The following is a 23,956-nucleotide window of genomic DNA, read 5'->3' as shown; positions in this document are numbered from 1 at the left end:
ACCTTCTGCATCTAAGCTCATTCTTCTACCACTATAACCATGTTGATTCTTTCAAACTCCAGCTTCCAGATACTAAGCTGCTTATCTAGAAGCTATCATAACCAGACCACCTTACCTGTTTCCTGAGAAACCTGTGCATGGGTCAAGAAGCAACAGGTTGAATTGGACATGGATATACTGACTGGTTCAAGATTAGGGAAGGAGTAAGACAAGGCTGTATATTGTCACCCCGCTTATTTAAGTTCTATGCAGAGTAGATCATGTGAAATGCTATGGTTGGATGACTCACAAGCTGGAATCAAGATTTCCAGGAGAAATATCAATAACCTTAGATAGGCAGATGATACCACCCTTATGGCAGAAAGTGAAGAGAAACTAAACAGCCTCTTGATGAAAGTGAAAGAGGAGAGTAAAAAAGCTGGCTTAAAACTCAACATTCAAAAAACAAAGATCATGGCATCTGGTTCCATCACTTTATGGCAAATAGGTGGAGAAACAATGGAAATAGTGACAGGCTTTATTTTCTTGGGTCCCAAAATCACTGCAGATGGTGACTGCAGCCATGAAATTAAAAGACGCTTGCTCCTTGGATAGAAAGCTATGACAAACCTAGATAGCATATTAACAAAAACAGACATGTCACTTTGCCAGTAAAGATCCTTATAGTCAAAGCTATTTTTTTCCTAGTAGTCATGTATGGATTTGCAAGTTGGACCATAAAGAAGGCTGAGCACTGAAGAGTTGATGCTTTAAAACTGTGGTTCTGGAGAAGACTCCAAGAGAGTTCCTTGGTTGCAAGGCAATCAAACTAGTCAATCCTAAAGAAAATCAACCCTGAATATTCATTGGAAAGACTGATGGTCAAGCTCCAATAGTTTAGCCACCTGATGGGAAGAGCTGACTCACTGGAAAAGACCCTGATGCTGGGAAAGACTGAAGACAAAAGGAGAAAGAGAAGGCAGAGGATGAGATAGTTAGATAGCATCACTGACTCAATGGACATAGTTTGAGCAAAATCCAGGAGATAGTGGAGGACAGAGGAACCTGGAATGCCGCAGTCTAAGGGGTTGTAGAGAGTCAGACACTACTGAGTGACTGAATAACAACATCATAATGTTCACGATTTTCAGTGAAATGCAAGTCTGGAGGAAGAAGAGACTGACAGCCACAGAGGGTGGGACAGGGTCCTTTAAAACAAACAAATACCTGAACCAGCAGCTAGAGATCCTTCTTTCCCAGAAATTTCAGTCCTCTTGTTGCCTTCTTAGACACCATTCAGTGACATTAATCCTAAAGTGCCCTGTATTTAACTATATATAAATTAACAAAAGACTTCTGCCAAATCCAGCTTTAAAAATGCCAAACTAAGACTTACATCTTTTATTAAATAACAATACAAAAGTTAACGCTTTTCTGTTTGGGAAACTGGTTCTTGACATCATCACAACTTTTGAAAGGGAACAAAAGTTCTTAGGGAATCAAAGGTAAAATCAGTTTTCTTGGGGTTTTCCCCTCTTTTCCTGTTAATAATACAACTAAAGGATGAATAAGGAAGAGCCAACATTTGAGAGGCTGGGAAATGAATGATTTCCAGCATTGGAACAAGCATGGCCTGTTAGAGTTTTTTAAGACAGTATGTTCACCTCGTCAACATGTTCAAGCAGCAGAATCAGCCTAGCTGAGAGCTCTTTCCAGCTGCACTAATCTCAGCCACTGTAGAAACTCATCTGTAGACACTTTAAGATAAAAATCTTCCACTGAAAAATATTTAACAAAAGTCATGACTATGACCTGACTGGGGATGAACTTTACTCTTTATTCTGATTTGTGAATTCCTTAACTTTCATTGTTTAATGCTACAACTCTAACATTTTCTTAATAGATTGGGTGGCAGCTAAAATGAATTCAGTGTCTCACACTGAGACATTACATCTTTTGCATCGTTTATTTTCTTTTGTTTTGAACAAGTAAAAATATCTGACTCTAACATTAAAAACTTTGAGTGGGAGTTACCTTATGTGAATTAAAAATGGTTATGTCAGTATATCCTTTAAAATTTAAAAGATATTTCTCTGTGCTATATCAAGTGTCACACAGTATATCAATTTTTATTTCCCATCTCTCAAGTCTGGTATGCATACTGTTTAACTTCTTAAATTCTAAGTACAGACATAATTCACAAAAGCTGGGCAAATGCTTGACTTACAGGAGATGGCATACATAAGATTTATATGAACAACTTTATTTTAAACAAGCAGGACTTTCGCATTTTGTGCTGCTACATCACTAACTTCATCTGTGTATTAAGAAAAAAAAAGCTATAAAATAAATTGAAAAGGTTCATTTACTATCCCACAAGCACTACTGATCTAATAGAAAAGCCCATTTTAGTGTGAAAAGTAAGAATTTGACTCTAATTTCTAGAATAAAATGCCACATTCCTTTTTAGACACTCTCCAGGCAGTTCTACCTAATTCTTGGTCAACCATTTCTGAGTACCTGATAAACCTTAGTCTCTTCTTACTGACAATTAAAATAGTTCTCATTTGGCAGTCAGAGAAAATTGTTGTCCTTTCTTATGCTCGAGACTGCCCTGGTGATACTAATTGATTACAGTGCTTGCACATTGATTATCCTATATTCACATCACTAATTTGTGGGTTCTAAATATGCATATGTATGTAAATATAAACATGTTAAACATGTAGTCACAAAATATGTACATGTGTGTTTCACTGTTAGGGATTCTGAAATTATTCCTATAGCTCATACAACAATGATGATAGTGATAGATAAAATGCCTTGAGCACTTAGGAGAGTTTTTTTTAATGATCTCTAATCCCACAGCTACTGCTGCTACTGCTGCTGCTGCTAAGTCGCTTCAGTCATGTCCAACTCTGTGTGACTCTGTAGATGGCAGCCCACCAGGCTCCCCTGTCCCTGGGATTCTCCAGGCAACAACACTGGAGTGGGTTGCCATTTCCTTCTCCAATGCATGAAAGTGAAAAGTGAAAGTGAAGTCGCTCAGTCATGTCCAACTCTTAGTGACCCCATGGACTGCAGCCTACCAGGCTCCTCCATCCATGGGATTCTCCAGGCAAGAGTACTGGAGTGGGGTGCCATTGCCTTCTCCATTTGTTATAGCTAGTAAGTAGCAAAACATGTTACAGAACTAATAAGTAGTAGAACTGGAATTTAAATCTTGATTTATTTGTCCCTGATACTCGTGCTGGTTCTAGATTACATACACTCTCAAACAATGCATTTTATTCTTTCTACCTTCTATTTATATGTAGAAATTCAGCTTAAAAGTACACTCAGATTCATACATTCCTCATATATATCATATTAGCCAATTTCACAGAAAAAATAATCTTAAACCACTGTCACTCACTGCTCACTTTCAACACTGCAGAAGATTGCTATAAAAACAAGTACTAACATTAAATGTGACTGAGCCTCAGCATAGAGACCTATCACTTTTAAGCCCCTAGAAAGTATTGGGTCAGCCAAAAATGCATTTGGATCTGTAGAATTTTTTTGCCAACTCAAAAATTGTACCATTAACTAAGACATTTATATTTAAATACCAAAAGAATTGGCAAGGGTGGGATGATTTGGGAGAATGGCATTGAAACATGTATAATATTATATGTGAAACGAATTGCCAGTCCAGGTTCGATACAGGATGCTCGGGGCTGGTGCACTGGGATGACCCAGAGGGATGGTATGGGGAGGGAGGTGGGAGAGGGGTTCAGGATGGGGAACACGTGTACACCCTGGCAGATTCATATTGATGTATGGCAAAACCAATACAATATTGTAAAGTAATTAGCCTCCAATTAAAATAAATAAATTTATATTAAATATATATGAATAAAAAAAAGGAAAAAAAAGAAGCTAACACAACATTGTAGCTCAATTGAACTCCAAATAAATCAATTTTTAAAATTAAAAAAAAAAAAAAGAATTGGGCTTCCCAGGTGGCACTAGTGGTAAAGAAGTGAAGTGAAGTGAAGTGAAAGTTGCTCAGTCATCCATGGACTATACAGTCCACAGAATTCTCCAGGCCAGAATACTGGAGTGGGTAGCCTTTCCCTTCTCCAGGGCATCTTCCCAACCCATGGATCGAACCCAGGTCTCCCACATTGCAGACGGATTCTTTACCAGCTGAGCCACAAACCTGCCTGCTAATGCAAGAGACTTAAGAGATTTGGGTTTGATCCTTGGGTCGGGAAGATCCCCTGGAGGAGGGCATGGCAACCCACTCCAGTGTTCTTGCCTGGAGAATCCCATGGACAGAGAAGCCTGGCGGGCTACAGTCCATAGCACTGCACAGAGTTGGACATGACTGAAGCAACTTAGCATGCACACACCAAAAGAATCACTCAGCCATAAGTATATTTCATACCATGTTACAAAAAGATTCCAATTTTGTTCTTTTTATCTCTTTCTTTGTGAGGAGGCAGCCAGAGTTGTACTAGTTCTGAGATATAAACTGATTCTAATGGCCAATCTTCTTCTTCCTCTTTTTTTTTTTCTATTTAAGGATAAAGAGACTGTAATGAGATTTTAGATGTTAGGTATTATTATCCACATTTTACAAACTGGGAAACTCAAATGCACTAAGATTTTCATATCACAAAAAAGGCAAATTGAGATACAACCTGGAATGATGGAAATAGCGCTAGTCTAGAAGTCAAAGACAGCTGGCTTCCACTCATGACTCTGACAACATGTAGCCTTTTAAGCCTGGACGAGTTGTCTATGCCTCAGCTCCCTTGTATACAGTAAAGGATTTGCACTAGAGAAAGAGTGCCAAAGAAATTTCAAAGAAAAACAGAAGTGGGAACTTAACATATATTTGGGAACTTTTTATTTTACCAACTAAAATTACTGGAAAACAAAGAAATGAAGCACACCCTATCTATTATCACCTGTGCTTCATAAAAGGAAAGGGCATTTTAATTCCAAAAAAAAGTAGAAAAAACCCCATAAACTTAGGGTTATTTTTCTGTATAGCTTAACAGTAAACTCACTATATTGTTGTACAATAGGAATAGGTGCCCACCCTACCCCTGATCAGTGAGTGAGAGCCATGGGGACCACTGGAGCATGTGTCCAAGTTTAACATTCTGTGAAAGCAGAAGAATGGAAGCCAGACATCTGACATCTCTCAGGGTAGTGCTCCGGCAATATTGTCTTAAAATTCCATCATTAAAGAACTGTCTTTATAACCTTTGCCATATCCAAGTACCCAATTACTACTTACTTACAGTTTTATTTAAATTGACTTCTTTTTTTTGCTTAAATACATTTCAAAAGCACTACCTCAAATAGAAAACCAATAGGAAATTCAATAGAAAATCACTTGTCATAAGTAAATGATAATGTAACAATAAAAATAAAAGTTTTACTTTAATTCTAAGCACTATTGTCCCCCAAAGCTCCAAGACTTAAGATGATCTCTCTCGCCTACAAAGAGAGAGATTAGCACAACCTGAAAAGGGCTTAAAGTGTACTAACACTAAACTGAGCCCTCAATGTAATCAAGGAGATCAAGGGAAAAAGAGAAAAGAGCTGTTTTTTCCCTGTGGAACTGATTCAATGTTATGTAATGTCATATGCTGGCACCACCTGGATCATCCGCCCACTGGGCTCCATACCCTCCTGCTCCTTAAGAGGTAATGCACTCTCGCACTCTTCTTTAATCCCAAAGAAGCAGAGGCTTTGGCTTCCTTGAATTTTCCCTGATTTGAGAAGGAGCTGGGAGTAAAGTCTGAGAGATAAGCAGAAGTAGATAAGATACAAAAGGGAGAGTCTAGAGAGAGTTCAGGAAACTGAAGAATAGTGTGCATGGAAAGCATTGAGATTCACCATCAGGCTCTGGTCAGCTGAATGATATCTTTGCCATAAGAAAATAGGTAGCAAGCTGATTAATAATTCTATATAGCAGCTAAAAGAATCTGGTTCGGTATAACCTCTTTTTATTTCTAGATCCACTCCAACTTTAACCATCTAGCATGATTAACTCACGCAAAGTTTCTAATCCACAATAAGAATTTATACCTTTATCTAAGGCCATTGCTATTCATGAATTATAGCAGCTTTACCTATTCTTTATAATTCAGAAACTTCATTATTAAAATGTTAGAAGCGGGCTATAGAGCATCTATCATTACTTAAAAAGTTAATTCGATTACATAAAAGAAATAATTAGATTTGCATTTTTATCTTGGATTTAAACTTTCAAAGATCACAGCAGCCTGCCCATGGGCAATTAAAAACAGCATACAGCAGAGAAATGGAGAGAGGGTCTGTTTTTCCTGGCTAATTCACGATTGAAGATAGAATTACAAAATATTTTAAGGGTTTGCTGAAAATGGGGGCTAATCCTAGACTTCTAAGCTTTGTTTAGAACTCTCATTTCATTGCGAGAGTATCAGATACACATACAATGCTAATAGAAGTATCGAGTTACTTGCAATGGGTTTATTTAGTCCTGTTCAGAGGCTGTTGAAAGGAGATCCCTTACCTGATCAATAACACCCAAAAAAGGACTATTTGCTAGAGCCAAAACAGGAGCAGTGTAATTGCTTTTTGTTTACCAATGCTAAATACAATTAACAAAGAGATACAACATATACAACATAAAACAGAGGAACTACGTGAGATTGCAGGGTTCCTCACTTTCCTCAGTCTTCCTGCCGTCTGTTCAGCCAATTCCAAAAGACAATAAATGCAAGGTCCAGCTCTTAAAATTAGAGGTCAATTAGATACTAAATGATGAAGCATATCTTCAAATATATATCTATTATTATTATCCTGGCAAAAAATTAATTAACCAGGTCATGCAGGCCATGAAGGCTAATGTACAAAGTAATTATTTCTGATCTTTAGACAACTACTTCACATAAAAAGGTAGTCCTTATTCTGCTCAGCAGATACCTGAAATGCCTGTAGTTAATCATATTGAAGGAAACAAGAGGCAAGGTTTATCTCCTTAAAAGGTGAGAGTACATCTCAAGTTATTCTGTTTAATGGTTTAAGAACAACCACCTCTCTACTCATAATATTAATACGTCTACTGGTTATGTAGGAAGAAAGGAGAACACAATTTAATGGCACTCCACCACATGACAAAGACACAGACGCACAAAATATGCAAACAGCACAGATGAGTATATTATAATCAAAATAGAAAACACTACATATGAAAAATACTCACATACTCCTAAAGAATAGAGTGACGCTTCCGTGGAGAGACAAACACTTGGTTGTGTAAATAAGCAGCATGTATAATCAGAGCGTTTAAAAGAGAAGTTTTCAGATAACAGAAAGTATCTGCAAAGCAGCAGCAATGGCATTAGTTCAGGCCTTCCACGGACTGAGTTCATCATCTAATTCATGTATTAAATGGTGACAGAAAGACAATGAATATTGTATATTAATCAGGCTAAGTTGCTTCAGTCATGTCTGAAACATGTCTGGAAACGCTTCAGTTATTTCCTTCTACAGGGGATCTTCTCAACCCAGGGATCAAATCTGTGTCTTTTATCTCTCCTGCATTGGCAAGCAGATTCTTTACTACCAGCACCGCCTGGGAAGCCCATATATTAATCATAATGATTAACAAATAACCACAGATTTCAAGTTTCACAATTTTACCCCCAACGGTATTTATGTATTAGTTAGCTGAATCACTGGCTCTGGCCCAGGAAGCCAAATGCCAAATAAAATCTCAACCAACCAGTCCCTTCTTAAGAGACCACTGCTGACAGGTCAGTGATGTGAGGAGAGGACACTGTCTATACAGTGCACAACACAGCCACTTGAATTAACTCTAAAACTGAGGTCTAAAGAGACATGAATATATGGATCACACCGTTCAGGTCTGAAAAAAGAAAGTGTCTCATAGAGATATTTTAATAAAGTGAATTCTCTTGCAAAGATTAAGTTCTAGCAACAAAATGCTGTCATTAAATATGTTTCTACTGACATTCTATCAAAACCAAAAAATACGATATGTCCATGAAGAATATCTTCTCTAGATTGCAAAACCATGACATGGTCAAATGAGGTTAGATGAATAAATATATGGATGGATCAAGAAATCAAGAGTTATAAAATATTTTCTAGTTTGCGTAGATTAGACTTATGTTTAATGACTGATTAAAATGTTGTAAATATGTGCTGATATATCCAATGGATTCAAAGTGAATTTTGTTTACTAGTCAATATAATTCATAAATAAAATGCTTCAAAAGACTGACTAAGCTACTATGGTGCAATGTGGGAGACAAGGAGAAAGAAATTACTGAAGCAGTTATTTGGTCTTTGGAATTACAGCAAGAGCAATATTCCCAAATTCAAGGATTCATATTCCATGATCTGTTAGTTTTGCTTTCCACAAACTTGATAAAAACTGTGCTATTTCTGTCCATGCTAAGTTGCTTCAGTCATGTCCAACTCTTTGCAACCCTATGGACTATAGCCTGCCAGGCTCCTCTGTCCATAGGATTCTCCAGGCAAGAATACTGGAGTGGGTTGCCATGCTCTCCTCCAGGGGATCTTCCCTGCCCAACGATCAAACCTACGTCTCGTGTCTCCTGCACTGGCAGGTGAGTTCTTTACTACTAGCACACCTGAAAAGCCCCATTTCTGTCCCAGAAGTATCAAAAATATCTAACTTTTTGGGCCTCATATCCAGGGAATTATCCAGGAGAAATATCAATAACCTCAGATACGCAGATGACACCACCCTTGTGGCAGAAAGTGAAGAACTAAAGAGCCTCTTGATGAAAGTGAAAGAGAGTGAAAAAGTTGGCTTAAAGCTCAACATTCAGAAAACTAAGATCATGGCATCCAGTCCTATCACTTCATGACAAATAGATGGGGAAACAGTGGAAACAGTGGCTGACTTTATTTTGGGGGGCTCCAAAATCACTGCAGATGGTGATTGCACCCATGAAATTAAAAGACTCTTACTCCTTGGAAGGAAAGTTATGGCCAACCTAGACAGCATATTCAAAAGCAGAGACATTACTTTGCCAACCAAGGTCCGTCTAGTCAAGGTTATGGTTTTTCCAGTGGTCATATATGGATGTGAGAGTTGGACTATAAAGAAAGCTGAGTGCCAAAGAATTGATGTTTTTGAACTGTGGTGTTGGAGAAGACTCTTGAGAGTCCCTTGGACTGCAAGGAGATCCAACCAGTCCATCCTAAAGGAGATCAGTCCTGGGTGTTCATTAGAAGGACTCATGTTGAAGCTGAAACTCCAATATTTTGGCCACCTGATGCAAAGAGCTGACTCAATTGAAAAGACCCTGATACTGGGAAAGATTGAGGGCAGGAGGAGAAGGGTATAACAGAGGATGAGATGGTTGGATGGCATCACCGACTCGACGGACGTGAGTTTGAGTGAACTCTGGGAGTTGGTGATGGACAGGGAGGCCTGGCGTGCTATGGTTCATGGGGTTGCAGAGAGTCGGACATGACTGAACAACTGATCTGATCTGATCTTATCCAGGGAATTAACGACTGTGTAACAGATTAGAGGAATCACCATTTTCCTCAAAGCACAAACAGAGGGATTGGAATTCACTAAGCAAACAGCCTCCTAAAAGATCTGTTGATATTAAAGAATTTTAAAAATAATTTAAAGTTATTAACCTGATTTTTTAAATGGTAAAAATTGACTCATCAAAAGTATAAAAACACTAGTTCATAAAATCATTCATTTTACAATTTCAGCATGGCTTAAAGACCATGCATGTGTGCTAAGTCACTTCAGTCGTGTCTGACTCTGTGTGACCCTTTGGACTCTAGTCTGCCAGGCTCCTTTGTTCATGCAATTCTCCAGGCAAGAATACTGAAGCGGGCTGCCATGCCCTCCTCCAGGGGATCTTCCCGACCCATGAATGAAAACCGTGTCTCCTGGGTCTCCTGCATTGGCAGGCGGGTACTTTACCACTAGTGCCACCTGGGAAGTCCACATAATCTTAATAGTACATCTCTTTAAAAATTCAGTTATAATTCACCAAGATGAAATTACATTAAAATTATATTCAAGGAAAAAATACATAAATGAAATAATTTCTAACTACATATACAGAATATGTTTTGAATGACTGCAAATAAAAAAAAAAGCTCAAGGACTTTTTATAATACTATCTTAATCCTGCCTTTTCCTATCGCTAATGGAGAATTCTGCCTTTCAATGTGTGCAAATCATTCAGGTTTTCATTTGTTTCCATTATTGTAGACCCAGACGAGTTTGTGTGTGGTTGTTATAATAGGTTAGACACTTTCCTTTCTTTTTATTACAGCTTGCAAGTTCCAAAGCAACAAGCACTAATTCAGAAGTCAGCATTCTGAACTAGAAGTAAAGAACAATCTTGAACGTAATTACCTGATACTTAGGATCTATGGCCAATTGCCAAGGCTTAATCTTGCTGACCCTGTTAGGAAATAAGTTCTAGAATACAAGATTTTAAAAGAAGGGAAAAGGTCAAACTTGGGATCTCAAATTGTCACTGTATTCATTCAGTTTTAGAAGAGAAGTTAGGTTTTGTATTTATCTTATTTTAATCTCTGTTTTGTTTTGTTTTTAAAAGAGAGAATGTTTCTTCATGATAGAAAAATGTTTGAAGCATTCCTTAAATCTCATATTTTGCTCAAATTAAAATGAGTCCAACAAAAGTCTCTCTCTTAAGTTTGATCATGCTTATGGCTGGCCAAAAACCTTATGTGAAAATACAGTTAACCCATTTTCCTTCCAAAAAAATAACTAAAATTCTGAATATCAAATACGTGCTTTGTGTAAGAGATGAATATGTTTTGTGTAAGGAGTAAATGTTTTTCAGTATTTGAAAAATTCTTTGAATGGTCGTGTACTCGATTAGATAAACACTGACAAGATATGCAGTGAAGCAGTAGCTCAGGAGAGATTAAACTGTAATACAGATTATTGCCTCCTCTTTTTTTTTTAAATAAAATATGAATTCTTGTTACAAAGAATCCCATATTTCTAAAATTAATGTAACTATTTTGAATCTGTCTATGATTTTTATAGTTTATACTGCTGAGATCAAGGCCTGATAGGCTTCAATTTTTTAAAATTTAAACAATGAGAAATATGTATAAAATTTAAAGCAATTGAACTTCTATTAAAACACTAGAAAAACCAATTTTCTTGTCTTCTCAAATTGAACATTCTGACAAATAATATTTGAAGATTGTGTTCTAGTTTCCTGAAAAAGATTTCAACTCATACAGTTGTTATGACTATAAAATCATATGTAATCAATAAATGCCTATAATGTTTCACAAAGATACCCTGAACTAATTTTGTTGCTATTCATCTGAGATCCTCAGTACCACAGGCACACATCAGTTAAGACATCAGTTAATGCAAACAACTTTGGACTAAGAAGTGAAATATATTCAAAACAAATAATGAAGTAGGTAATAAAGAGGTAGTAAAAACATTAATAATAAGTAACTGATATGAAACTCCAGTACTTTGGCCACCTCATGCGAAGAGTTGACTCATTGGAAAAGACTCTGATGCTGGGAGGGATTGGGGGCAGGAGGAGAAGGGGATGACAGAGGATGAGATGGCTGGATGGCATCACTGACTCAATGGACGTGAGTTTCAGTGAACTCCGGGAGTTGGTGATGGACAGGGAGGCCTGGCGTGCTGCAATTCATGGGGTCGCAAAGAGTCGGACACGACTGAGCGACTGATCTGATCTGATATGAAAACATCTCAGGGAATTTCTCCCATTTCTGCTTTACAAATAGGAGAAACAGAGAGTACTCTAAACAATCAGGTTATTTAACACCCACCAAGTTCTTAGAGAGGGATCTAGAGAAAAATGTAGGAAGCCACAGGCTAAAAATCTTGACCTTAGCAGTGGGAGACACACTGCAGCAAGGGAACACCTGGACAGTTATTTAATTAAGGATCTCAGCATGAGTCATAAGATATCAGGATAAAAAATCATTCTAAGATTTAATTATAAAAGCTGACTGTCCAAAATGCCAGAGACATACTATCTATTATGTTTGGATTCATTATTTTGAATCATATAGACTTGAGTATGGAATACAGAATCAGAAGTAATTAAAACTAATTAAACTAATTAAAACTAATTAAAACAACAACAAACACTAGTTAAAACTTCCCAGTAAAGATGGACAAAGTGCCAAATTAGGTTACAAATACTTCTTCAGACACCAAATAAGTATTTTAAATGCAGTGACTACTGCCCAGAACACTAAGTGTGACTACACAATGAAGCAAAGATCTAAATCATTGACTTTCATTGGTAAGGTGAAATAAGTTATAACTTTACGTAAATGATTTTTAAAAACATAGGAAGGTGTAATACTAATCCCAAGGAAAGGACTAATATAATTCAGAATATAGTGCCCCAACTAGGCTGAATAATATATCCCAGTATAGAAAATATCTACAACAACCAAGAGAAACCCAGAGGCTGTGGTGGGTACAGGTAACTCTGGGATCAGTATGCCTGAGGTTTAATCACCAGACAACCAGTTGCTTTCTCTAAGGCTGTTTAGAAGTCACACACTCACCTATGCGCATATCCAAAAATGGAGATCACTTCCCTTATCTATGTCAAATAGCTGTTAGTTGAATTAACTGTCAAATATCTAACGGAATAACAGAAACCAGAATTCTTTCTCAGGCCATTGTAATTATGATCTCTGTATTGTGTTACCCTGCCACAAAAAAAAAAAAAAAAAAAGGAATAAAGAAAAAGAAATTTCTAAACTGTGTTACAATTACTCAAGAACAAGATTTTCTTCCTTTCTAGACTATAAGCTTCTTGAAGACAATTACTAATCTTTATATTCCTTTCAGCACCTAGCAGAAATGCAGTTAATATCTAAAAAGAACAAATTAATTATCACCAACCTTTTCTTAGATCATAAGATTCTTCTCATAGTTGGCCCAATCAGACATCCTAACAAGCAAATAAACTTAAGCTTCTACCCATGATACTATCAGACGGTAAAATACAGAGCAAGTAATTTTGTGGCAATAAAACTAGCACGAGTATGCCACCTTGGAAACCATTATGTTTTCACTAGATTGTATTAGTCAAATGGCAGATGGTAAAAAAGGTAAGGTTTATCCTGCTTATGCATCACATCAGAAAAGAATGCTTAGGCTTCCACCAAGTCAATATTTCCTACATCCACTTATACAACTGTATACAACATCCTTGAATAAAAGCCCTATTGGTGCTGTTTATAGAGAAGGGTGCATTTGCAGCATTTTAAATTCCATTTTCAAGGAGGAAAGTATCTAAGTATGAGAGTAATAAATACACAGACCTGGATCTGTTGTTGCAGGAGATTAATTTTGTGCTGCTGTTGCAGAAGTTGCTGCTGTTGTCTTGCAATCTATCAGAAATAAAATTTCATTAAGTTAAAATGAAATGCTTACACCTTTGCCATTACCTGAGGTACATCTCCTGGTATTACAAGAAAGTTTTACTGTACTTCTAATACGAAAGAATTCCCATAAAATGAGAGAGGCAGAATCAGAAAGTTGGAGAGAAGGGAAATATTTCAAACAGGTGCCATCTCTCTGCTTACCCCTAAATCTTGACCTGTACATGAAAACTACCCACCTTGTATTACATTTGTGAGCAGTTCATCTATATCTGCACTGGTCATCTGGAAAGAATGGGAGTTTCAAAATCTGATCCTTGGAGAATAAAGACAGGAAAACTCTGGCTACATGTTTCTGAGGAGCTTAATTTGGATTTAAAAATTAAAATCCATAAGCAAAGACATGAAAGAACTTTCTATTACTTATAATATGGCCTACTTTGGTGAGACCTTTTCTACTGTAAAGATTTTTAGAACTGATAATGCTTACAAATATTGTCAAGGGAATGTCAAAAGAAAAAAAAAAACAGCAAAAAGCAAAAACTTTATCTTTTTTTTGCTGATGTAATGTGTAACATACAAAGCATTTTTTTTAAACAAACAAAATTTCATATTTATTCACATCTTTTTTTACTGTAATGTGTTAGTTTTATAGTACAGGGTGCACATATAGTTTTGTATTCCCTTGCTTCATCCAACAAATTCAACAACTTAACATGTCATCTGGTCTATAAAAAAAAAACATTAACTACTTAATGCAAGCCCCATTGAAGACTGAATCTTCCCCTCAGGAGAGCAAAGAACTTCTTTAGGATAATAGTGTTTACTATAAAACATGAGTTAGGTGTCAGGCTGCTTATTACCTCAAAATCTGAGCTGCTGGAGCTTGAAACCCATGGGAATGCCCCTTAGTGAGAACACACTCACTGCCAACCTAGGAAGCCAGAGAAAAAAATGCCCAGAAAGCTCTTAGGACAACTTGGTTTCATGATGCCTATAGGCAAGAGTTATTTCTTCCCTATTTCTTCTATTTCCAAAACATTCTAAAATGGACAGTGTTGGAAATGAGTGTGAATTGCCCCTCAGCTGTATACTTTCTGAGTCTTTTTGATATTTTAGCCTAGAGTAGAGGGAAATACCCAAATTACATTCCTTTCAGCAGAAGATGACAAATAGCAGTCTGCCCCCGAATATGGCTTAATGGTTTCTGGTGGTGACTGGTTCATACTAGAAGTCATGATAAAGCTGCCCCTAACATAGGCTGCAGTTTCAGAAATGGGACCACTCCTCCCCAAAGCTTTATAAGCAAAATGGAAATAGTATTTAATCAGGTTGAAAAGGCTCACTCTGCTTACCACCATTCAAATCAGAAATGGACAACTCTGCAACTCTAGGTATACATGCTGGATCTCTGAATATTTATTTCCTCTTAGCAATCCAGTGAAACACCACTAGACATCTAATATTGATGGTCCCTCCTAAATGATAAAGTGCTGCATAGAAACGCATCCAAAACACCACAGTGCAATTACTATCATCCACTCTAGACGTATGGGTTTGACACAGTGAAGTATGGCACATAAGCACTGTGTGGCTCAAATTCTAAATTTTATTTGCCAATCGGTTGAGCTACATGCTCGCTTCATTGAGCATGACAACCTAGTTTTAAGTGTCATTTAATTTTCATTTTGAAATATAATTACAAAGTGTTCACTGTAAGATATCACTCGTCTGCAAATGTGTCAAGATTAATTTGTGCTAGCTTATTCACAAGTGTCAATAGTTAATTACTGTGTCATCTCTGGATGGCTAAATGACATTCTAACTTCTGATTTTTTACAGTGTTCCTTTATGTTATTTTCCATTAGGGGCTGAGTCCATATTCCTACATGTGGGCAAATATTCAAGCATATAAAATACCAGACGTCACAACTCATTAAAATCAACAGAGCATATATTGCTCTATATACCCCTATAAAATACAGTTAACTGAAAAGATAATTCCAGTAATAATGTCAGATTCCTAAAAACTGCACATTAATTTGGATCTGTCTGATCTAAAGCATCAGGGACTACTCTATAGGATCCTTGTTGTTAGATTAATGTACTCTTATGAGACAGGAAAAATATTTGGGAAAGTGATTTATTTTTTAAAAGATACACACTTAAACTTTGCTATTTTTCTTCCTTCTCACTTCTAAATCAATGAAGTCAAATTCTTCCAGGAGCCATGTGTTAATTTGTTTTTAATGATTTACCTATGCTAAAAGAGAGTGACCATATAATTTATCAGCCTAGCCAGGACAACTTTCACAGGTGGAAGAGAGGAGTATTAATAATTACTCTGGAAAACAGACGTTAATCAGAGCTATCCTGGAAAAACTGAGACATGTAGTCACCCTAGCTTGAACCAGTAAGTTGAAAGATTCTCAAAGTTTTTCTAGGCCAGGATCTTCTTTTACTGGATGAGAAAAGAAGTCCAGAGAGAAGCAATTTACTCATGGTTAAGCTACACTGGGGATATATGTGATACCTACATGAACAAGTATCCCTGAGTAATTAATCAAATGCAAATATTCTGGAAAATGTTATCATTTCAGTTATGACCCGTTGCTATTATGCCTTTCTTTGTCCTCCACATATCCCCTCAGTATTCTCAACGACCCTGGATTTCCAGAAGGCTTCTTTCTTTCCTTGTCTTTTTTTTAGGAAGGCTTATGACAAATAAACCAATCAATGTGATTACTCTCTGAGCTTGGCACATTCTACGTCTCCAGTTCATCAGCTCCTATTGCAGGGCTCACCTGTTCTTGCTGTTGGCGAGCAAGGTCCATTTGCTGCCGTTGTTTCTCAATTTGTGAGGCTGCCAGTTTTTTCTGTTCATCATGCGCTGCCAGGAGCTGCTCCCGTAAACTGATCAGCTGGGTAATCATGGTAGAGAGCTGCCGTTCTTTTTCTGCCAGACTCTCAGGTGTACCTAAAATGGAAGTGAAAAGATATCTCACAAGTTTGAGAAAATTCTGAATGAATTAGGGAAGTGAGTGGGTAGGCAGATTTAGAAAGGGACTACTCTAAGACACAAATATCTGGGACAATAACTGGAGGTCACTGTAAGTGCAAGAACTCTACGGAGAGCAATGGAATGAGCACTAGAGTTAGTCATTGCCCTGCCAACAAAAAGGACTGTTGCCAATAAAATACTCACTCTTCCCTCTTGTTCTTTAAAACAAAACAAAACAGAACAAACTACTCTGTTCTCTCCCTTTCACCACATTCCCCTTCCCTCTCCACCCAAATCTATCTTGTCAAGCTAGGAAACGTATGCTATTTAGTACCAAAGATTAGAAACTATAGGTTGTATTAATATTCTATAATCACCTCTACCCTCAATGACTAACAGAGAATCTAAGACATAGTAGGTACTTAATCAATGTTATTTCAGTACTTTTCTGATCACTGCCCGCATAAAATTTTTCTATCGTGCAAAGATCTATGTCTGAAGCTTAGAAGTCCGAGGTGTCTCTTGGCTATGGGACCAGGGACAGAAAGAGGAAAAAAATAAATAAATAAAACTGTCTTGCTTCAGGTGACAATGAAATTGATTTCTTTTTTCTCCTGTGAGGGGATCAAGCTAAAGTCCCCAGGTTCATCCTTAAAGGCAAAAATATTGCTTGGGGGGCTCACTCACCCCTTTGTCATTTGTCATTCTTCAAAGGGAAAAAACACATTCAAGGTTGAAAAGGTTGAAAAGGTTATGATGTCACTGCACACTTACGGTTTGTACTAATGGTGCTGAACAGTCTATTTATGGGCAAATTACACAGCTCCCCTAAGTAAAGGGTACAGAATCCTTTTGTGACTTGAAATTAGAGCATTTTACTGTAGCATAAGATGAGAATTTCAACCCACTGTATGTGAGCACACAGGTTTCATTATGAAGAAATGATCTATGCTTTGAAAGCTTTTCAGAAAGATGCCACCAGCTGTCAAAAGAGATAAAGATTGCCAGTTTTTGTTTGTGTGGAAGAGGAGACTTCCAATCTCCTTATGAAATTCCCCTCATTCCTGCTAAGAAAGCGCCAGGACAGTCTGAGAAACTGAACATATATTAATTAGGAAAGGACCTATTTTTTGAGTGGGCCCATGGGAAAAGGGAGCCTTCAAAGGATGTTGGCTAGCCTTTACTAATATATGATTCTCACAAGGTAAGACCTGATATCAGTTGAGAAGCTACAATATTTAGGATTACTTTGGTATTAGTGCCAATTCATGTCCTTAAAAATAAATAAGTAAACACATAACTAAATAAACTGTCAATGTTCCATAATCCTTAAAGATTCGTTGAGCTGAAAGGTGGCCTAAAATAAAAATTAAAAGAAAAATAAGATAGTGAAATGATATTAGAAAAAGTACGTCACTGATACGGAAACAAATTCTGCATCTCAAGGATTGTAACCAGTTGTTCTTTCTAGCTACTGAGAGTGGTTGTTTTAAATGAGTTTTTATTTCAGCAATAGGAATTTAAGCCTGGTGAAAGAAAGAACTTCTTGATCCAGAAATATTAAAATACAAAATCAGGTTCCTAGAGGGGAATCATAAAATCTCTTCCAAAGTAAAACAAGCTCAACTAATATAGATGTTAATGATATATAGGAATGAGGAGATATAAAACAAGTATGAAATTTTACTTACCCATTTCATTAAACTTTAATTAAAGAATATTTCCTGAATCTCAGGTACTATATCAAGAACCAAGGATACAGATACCACAGCAAGAAAAAGCAGACAGAGTTTCCTACTCTCACCCTCATCAAGCAATCACATATGTAAGTGTAGACTACAACTACATAAGAATTATAAACAGGACAGATACTTGCTGGGAGGTTTAACCAAGTTTGGGAGGACCAAGACTCAGGAAGGTATGCCTGAAAAAGTATCAGTAATAAGTTAACAGAAACATGAAGAATTAACTAGTCAGAGTTGGAGGGTGGTCAAGAAGCTTTTCAGTAGGAGAAAACAACATAGACAAAGGCCCTGTGAGGTGCCAGGTGGTGGTGGAGAGTGTCAGTGTGTGTTCCAGAAATTGAAACAAGGTAGTTAAACTTAGGCAAAAACAAACAAAAAAACAAAGGAGAGTAGAGTACTAAATGAGGCTTCTGCCGCCGCCGCCGCCGCTGCTGCTGCTGTTAAGTCGCTTGAGTTGTGTCCGACTCTATGCGACCCCATAGACGGCAGCCCACCAGGCTCCACCGTCCCTGGATTCTCCAGGCAAGAACACTGGAGTGGGTTGCCATTTCCTTCTCCAAGGCATGAAAGTGAAAAGTGAAAGTGAAGTCGCTCAGTCGTGCCTGATTCTTAGCAACCCCATGGACTGCAGCCTACCAGGCTCCTCCATCCATAGGATTTTTCCAGGCAAGAGTATTGGAGTGGGGTGCCATTGCTTTCTCCAAAATGAGGCTAGAGAGGTAGGAAAAGGTCACACCATTCAGCTCCTTACAGACCGTGCTGGATGAACTTCATGTTTATTCTAAGAAAATTTTAAAATCACTAAAATATTTTAAACAAGAGATGATGTGGGCATTCTGGCTATAGTGTGGAGAATAGTTTGGAAGTTATTAGAACAGATAAATGGGATATATGCAAATTTTATCATATATTTTTTGTATGTAACAACATTCTGAATTAACAACATTCTGATTTACCTGTAATTTTATAGTTATACCTACATCTTGATGAAGGTGAAAGAGGAGAGTGAAAAAGTTGGCTTAAAGCTCAACATTCAGAAAACGAAGATCATGGCATCTGGTCCCATCACGTCATGGCAAATAGATGGGAAACAGTGGCTGACATTATTTTTCTGGGTTCCAAAATCACTGTAGATGGTGATTGCAGCCATGAAATTAAAAGATGCTTACTCCTTGGAAGGAAAGTTATGACCAACCTAGACAGCACATTGAAAAGCAGAGACATTACTTTGCCAACAAAGGTCCATCTAGTCAAGGCTATGATTTTTCTAGTGGTCATGTATGGATGTGAGAGTTGGACTATAAAGAAAGCTGAGTGCTGAAGAATTGATGTTTTTGAACTGTGGTGTTGGAGAAGACTCTTGAGAGTCCCTTGGACTGCAAGGAGTTCCAATCAGTCAATCCTAAAGTAAACCAGTCCTGAATATTCATTGGAAGGACTGATGCTGAAGCTGAAATTCCGATACTTTGGCCACCTGATGCAAAGATCTGACTCATTTGAAAAGACCCTGATTCTGGGAAAGATTGAGGGCAGAAGGAGAAGGGGACAACCGAGGATGAGATGGTTGGACGGCATCACTGACTCAATGGACATGGGTTTGGGTGAACTCCAGGTATTGGTGATGGACAGGGAGGCCTGGTGTGCTGCGGTTCATGGGGTCACAAAGAGTCAGACACGACTGAATGACTGAACTGAACTGAACATATATGAGATGAGTTAAGAGAACACTTACTGGACAGTGGTAAAGTTACTGTGCCATAATTCTTTGTTAATAAAGAACAGCGTTCACAGGAGGTTTGGGGCAAGGACCAATATAAGAGTTGGATCTGGCAGTTAGATTCCCCAGTGAAGACTGGAAAATTTTCTCTTCTCTCCTAGGTTAAACTACATCTTTTCAAAAACCTTTAATATATTTCTCTTTCTTCCCTGCATAGGAAACAGAAAAGCTGAAGATAACATATAAGTGGCTTCTTAACCTCTTCTGTTCAAGGTGAAGCTAACAGGTCCATAAATAAATAGATGCTTCCAAAACTAACACATGTATACCTGAATTAATAGAGAAACACCATTTAACTGAATCTTTTTACAAATCAGCATGCTACTCAAGTTGTTTAATTGTAAAGATTCAACGATATCTAAATAAGTCTTTCATTGACCTTAAAAAAGATACATGTTTAAGAAGAAAACAAGCCATGATAGGTATGTTTAAATCGAAAAGTTAGGTGCACATATAAGGCTATTGTTATTTTATCCCTAAATTTGAGAAGCACGTATATCTTTTGAATAGGTGTGAGTGGCATGACAAATGCAGTTTGAATGAAATATAGTAGTATAACAAATCTAAAATCGCTCCTGAAATGGGAAATATACGTGTGGATATATATGTACACACACACACATTTTAGCCTATACATTTAGACAATATAAGCTCTTATATAATGTAAACTGATTTCTAGTTTTGTGGCTCAGTAGTAAAAGAATCCACCTGCCAATGCAGGAGGAACAGGAGCTGCCAATTTGATCTCTAGGTCAGAAAGATCCCCTGGAGAAGGAAATGGCAACCCACTTCAGTATTCTCGCCTGGAGCATTCCATGGACAGAGGAGCCTGACAGGCTGCAGTCCATGGGGTTGAAAAGAGTTGGACATGACTGAGTGGCAGGACACACACACACACACACACACACACACACACACACACACACAGGACTACACATACATATGCGTGTAGTCATTTTTCTGTTCTATACCCATTGTATCTGTTCATATGTAGTGGTTTAAACTCAAGTATTTAAAATCTGTGGTGCTGGATTTTTGTTTTAATTAACAGCAAATTTGTATGCAGCTATAATAAAAATAATATCAAGTCTAAATCACACTGACTAATCAACCTGCAAACACAAGTTACTTCACCTCAAAACTACTAGTTTAATTGAACGTGAAACTTTGCCATAGCAAAGAACTAACAACTGCCAGAGTTGTTTAAAAGTAGACAATTTAATAAGATGTACTGGGGCGACCTAACTACATATTAAGGAAGGCAGATGACCCTATAGAATGCTCTTAGAAGGTGGCCTAACTCTATGTAGGAGATCTTGTCTTAAATTACATTTTGAGGTTTGATCAAATCAACTTAGAAAAAAAGTAGATCAGATCCTGAGGATCTGCCCAGGCCAGCAGAGGTCATCAGTAGCTGCCTGTATCATCTGTTTCTCATCTCTAGGCTATCTCAAATGATTCGTAAAACCACTGCCAGAAAATATCTCTCCTTCACAAAAACAGAAGTAGTTTCATAAACTGAAAAAAGGAACCAGCAAAAAAAGCTTCCGTACACAGCTTCTTTACAAGTTAGGGCGCCTGCTTTTATCCACCATCACACACAGAGTGCGCCTGACACTCTCTGCTGTAAACTGTATTCTCCAACTGGAAAGACAATGCAATAGGGTTTTTTGTTGTGTGTGTGTGTTTTTCATGGGGTCGTCTCTATCCCCAAACCACATCTGTCTTGAGTTTCTCTCAGATTAGTCAGGTGGATCAGTGCTCCCCAGGGCCTGCTCCAGCTGAAGTATTTTAATTTGACTAAACACCTGATTTATTTTATCTCTCCGATGAGAAAGGCAGTTTGTCTTAATAGAGCCTGTCAGCCCACAGCCCCATTCACAGCAATTTACAGGCAGCCAGGGACGCTGAAGAGAAGAGTGCCGTGATTCTGTATTTTATCCTCCTCCAGAAAGCACCTAAAAGCAGCTATTCACTGCTACTGCATGTGGCATTTCAGAACTGAATTAGCTTTTTATTCAAGTAACTACACTTGTTGTGAATAGCTTATCTGTAAAATTGCTACATTCACTACTGATTTTATTAACCTTTGGCTCTATCACAAAATGGTCTTCAGTTAGGAAAGACCTTTAAAATTGACACATTTTTTTCTTAGGGGCCTCTATTCCAGTGACTTCAGATTTACTGAGTTTGATCCATTGAATTCTTTACCAGTTGTACTTAAAATTTTGAGTCTCAATAGGAAGTCAATAGTGTGTAAATAAGGAAACACTTTTCAAAATGTAAATACAGCAGCAATTTCCCTCATCAAAAGTTTTCAAATACCATCTTTCACCATAACAGTTTCAAAATCAGCCCTCTATCCTTTTTTGGTCATAATCAGAAGAAGTTGGGAAAAAATTAACTGAAATAGACTATTTATTTTAAACTTTACAAAGTATAACTACCTGTCCCGAGGTACAAAGCCAGTAGAGAAATTCAAAACAGATGAGAATTTAGGTAAAATAATAAGACAATTAGGACAAATCCTTTCTTGATATAGAATAAAAAATTAAAAATCAAGTTTGAAAATTTTTTTTTAAAACATCAGCTCCTAAAAGTTAGTATCACAATCTGCTAGTTAATTTTGCCCATGTGAAATATACATAATTACAATCAGTGGTGCTAGAAATAAGACTGGGCATTGGGAAGTCCCTAAAGATTCCACATCTGGATATGGGAGGCACCTTGCAGATAGCACTTTAATAAATGGATGTGCCTCACCTCTTTTACAACATTCCCCTATCTAGGACTTTTAAAATATAAAAATCTTAAACAGGTCACTCTCTTAATATCTGTCCTCTGAAAGCGGATCACTGCTGTATGGTGATGACTAAGTTTTTTCTAATGAGAAAACCCTGAAACAAGCACAACAGTGGAAAGAGAGACAGAGAAAATTAGGAATGTGAGGGGGGATTGGTAGAAAAAGAAATAGAGAAGGTGGAAGGGGAGAAACTAAGAGGGAAGTAGAGAGGGAAAGAGAACAAGCAAGAGCAGCTAAATTAAGTTTTGTGAATTTCTTTGTATGTTTTTTATTTCTTCATATTTACAAAATGAGAGGTAGTAGTGTTAAACACAATGTTTACCAAGTCAAATAAAACTAATATTAACAAATTAGTTTGGCATTATCTAGAAATGTGTCCTAGCAAATTTAAAATAAGACTTCTACCTAACCATTCTTCTTTATTGGATCACATACTACTTTAGTTAATAGGACTAAAGAACAAAATTACAAGAAGTCTGGGTATGAACAGTGTGTTTGGAATGATGGGGAGAGGTGGCAGTAACACTAGAGTGGAATTCTGATAGATATATACTTTTCCACATCAATCCTGGAAAGGATTAAAGAATTTAATCACAGAGCTCAGTCAACAATCCAGAAAGATTTTAAATTAAGTTGAAAAGAAATGCTCTTGAGAATCAATTCCCTGGTTAGTTCTAATTTTTTTTAATGGACATTGTTTGAGAAGAAAGACAAAATACAATGCTAGTCATAAAAGAAGGCTGCATTTGATCTTTTCTGCCCACAGGTAACCTGGTTAAACTGTGGCATCTCAAACTGCAGCCTCCTCACACATCAGATGGGCTGTGATGTCTCTACTTCACAAGCTCAGTCCACCATTTAGCACTGGCCTTTTTCATACAGCGTTCTTTTAAATGTCACAAAATAGAACGGCAGAAAGTCAACAAAAATAAATAGGGTAAGCTGAAGAAAATAACAATCCGTCAGAAGGTCCCCTGATAAAAGTTACTTTGTGGTGACTGCCCGAGAAAGGAACCCCTGTCCCAGTATACTAGCAGCTAATTTGAGTTCTGAATCCAACAGCAGTTTTAAAAGCTTTCCACTCTAAAGGGCCCCAGTGCATCATAAAGATAAAGGATTTCAGTACAAAACCACCACAAAGACCTCTATTATCTTATCAGTCTTTGGTTACAACAGCTGAACCAATATGACTAAATTCTGAA

At 37.3% G+C, this 23,956-nt stretch overlaps 1 protein-coding gene across 25 annotated transcripts in view; it reads right to left on the bottom strand.

Moving 5' to 3' along the window:
• The window catches only part of SOX6 (SRY-box transcription factor 6), an 843,047-nt gene that overhangs the window by 210,623 nt on the left and 608,468 nt on the right, over positions 1-23,956 (bottom strand). For all 25 annotated transcript variants that reach the window (XM_061440698.1, XM_061440700.1, XM_061440695.1 and 22 more), the window contains 2 exons: positions 16,233-16,405; positions 13,369-13,437 (listed from right to left, as the gene is read on the bottom strand). In XM_061440698.1, coding sequence (XP_061296682.1) covers positions 13,369-13,437; positions 16,233-16,405 — 242 coding nt within the window. The remainder of the gene's footprint in view (positions 1-13,368; positions 13,438-16,232; positions 16,406-23,956) is intronic.

This window comes from Bos javanicus, chromosome 15 (assembly GCF_032452875.1).
Source record: "Bos javanicus breed banteng chromosome 15, ARS-OSU_banteng_1.0, whole genome shotgun sequence".
Classification (NCBI taxonomy): domain Eukaryota; kingdom Metazoa; phylum Chordata; class Mammalia; order Artiodactyla; family Bovidae; genus Bos; species Bos javanicus.
Note: the sequence above shows the minus strand (reverse complement) of the source record. Positions and strands in the feature narration are given on the sequence as shown.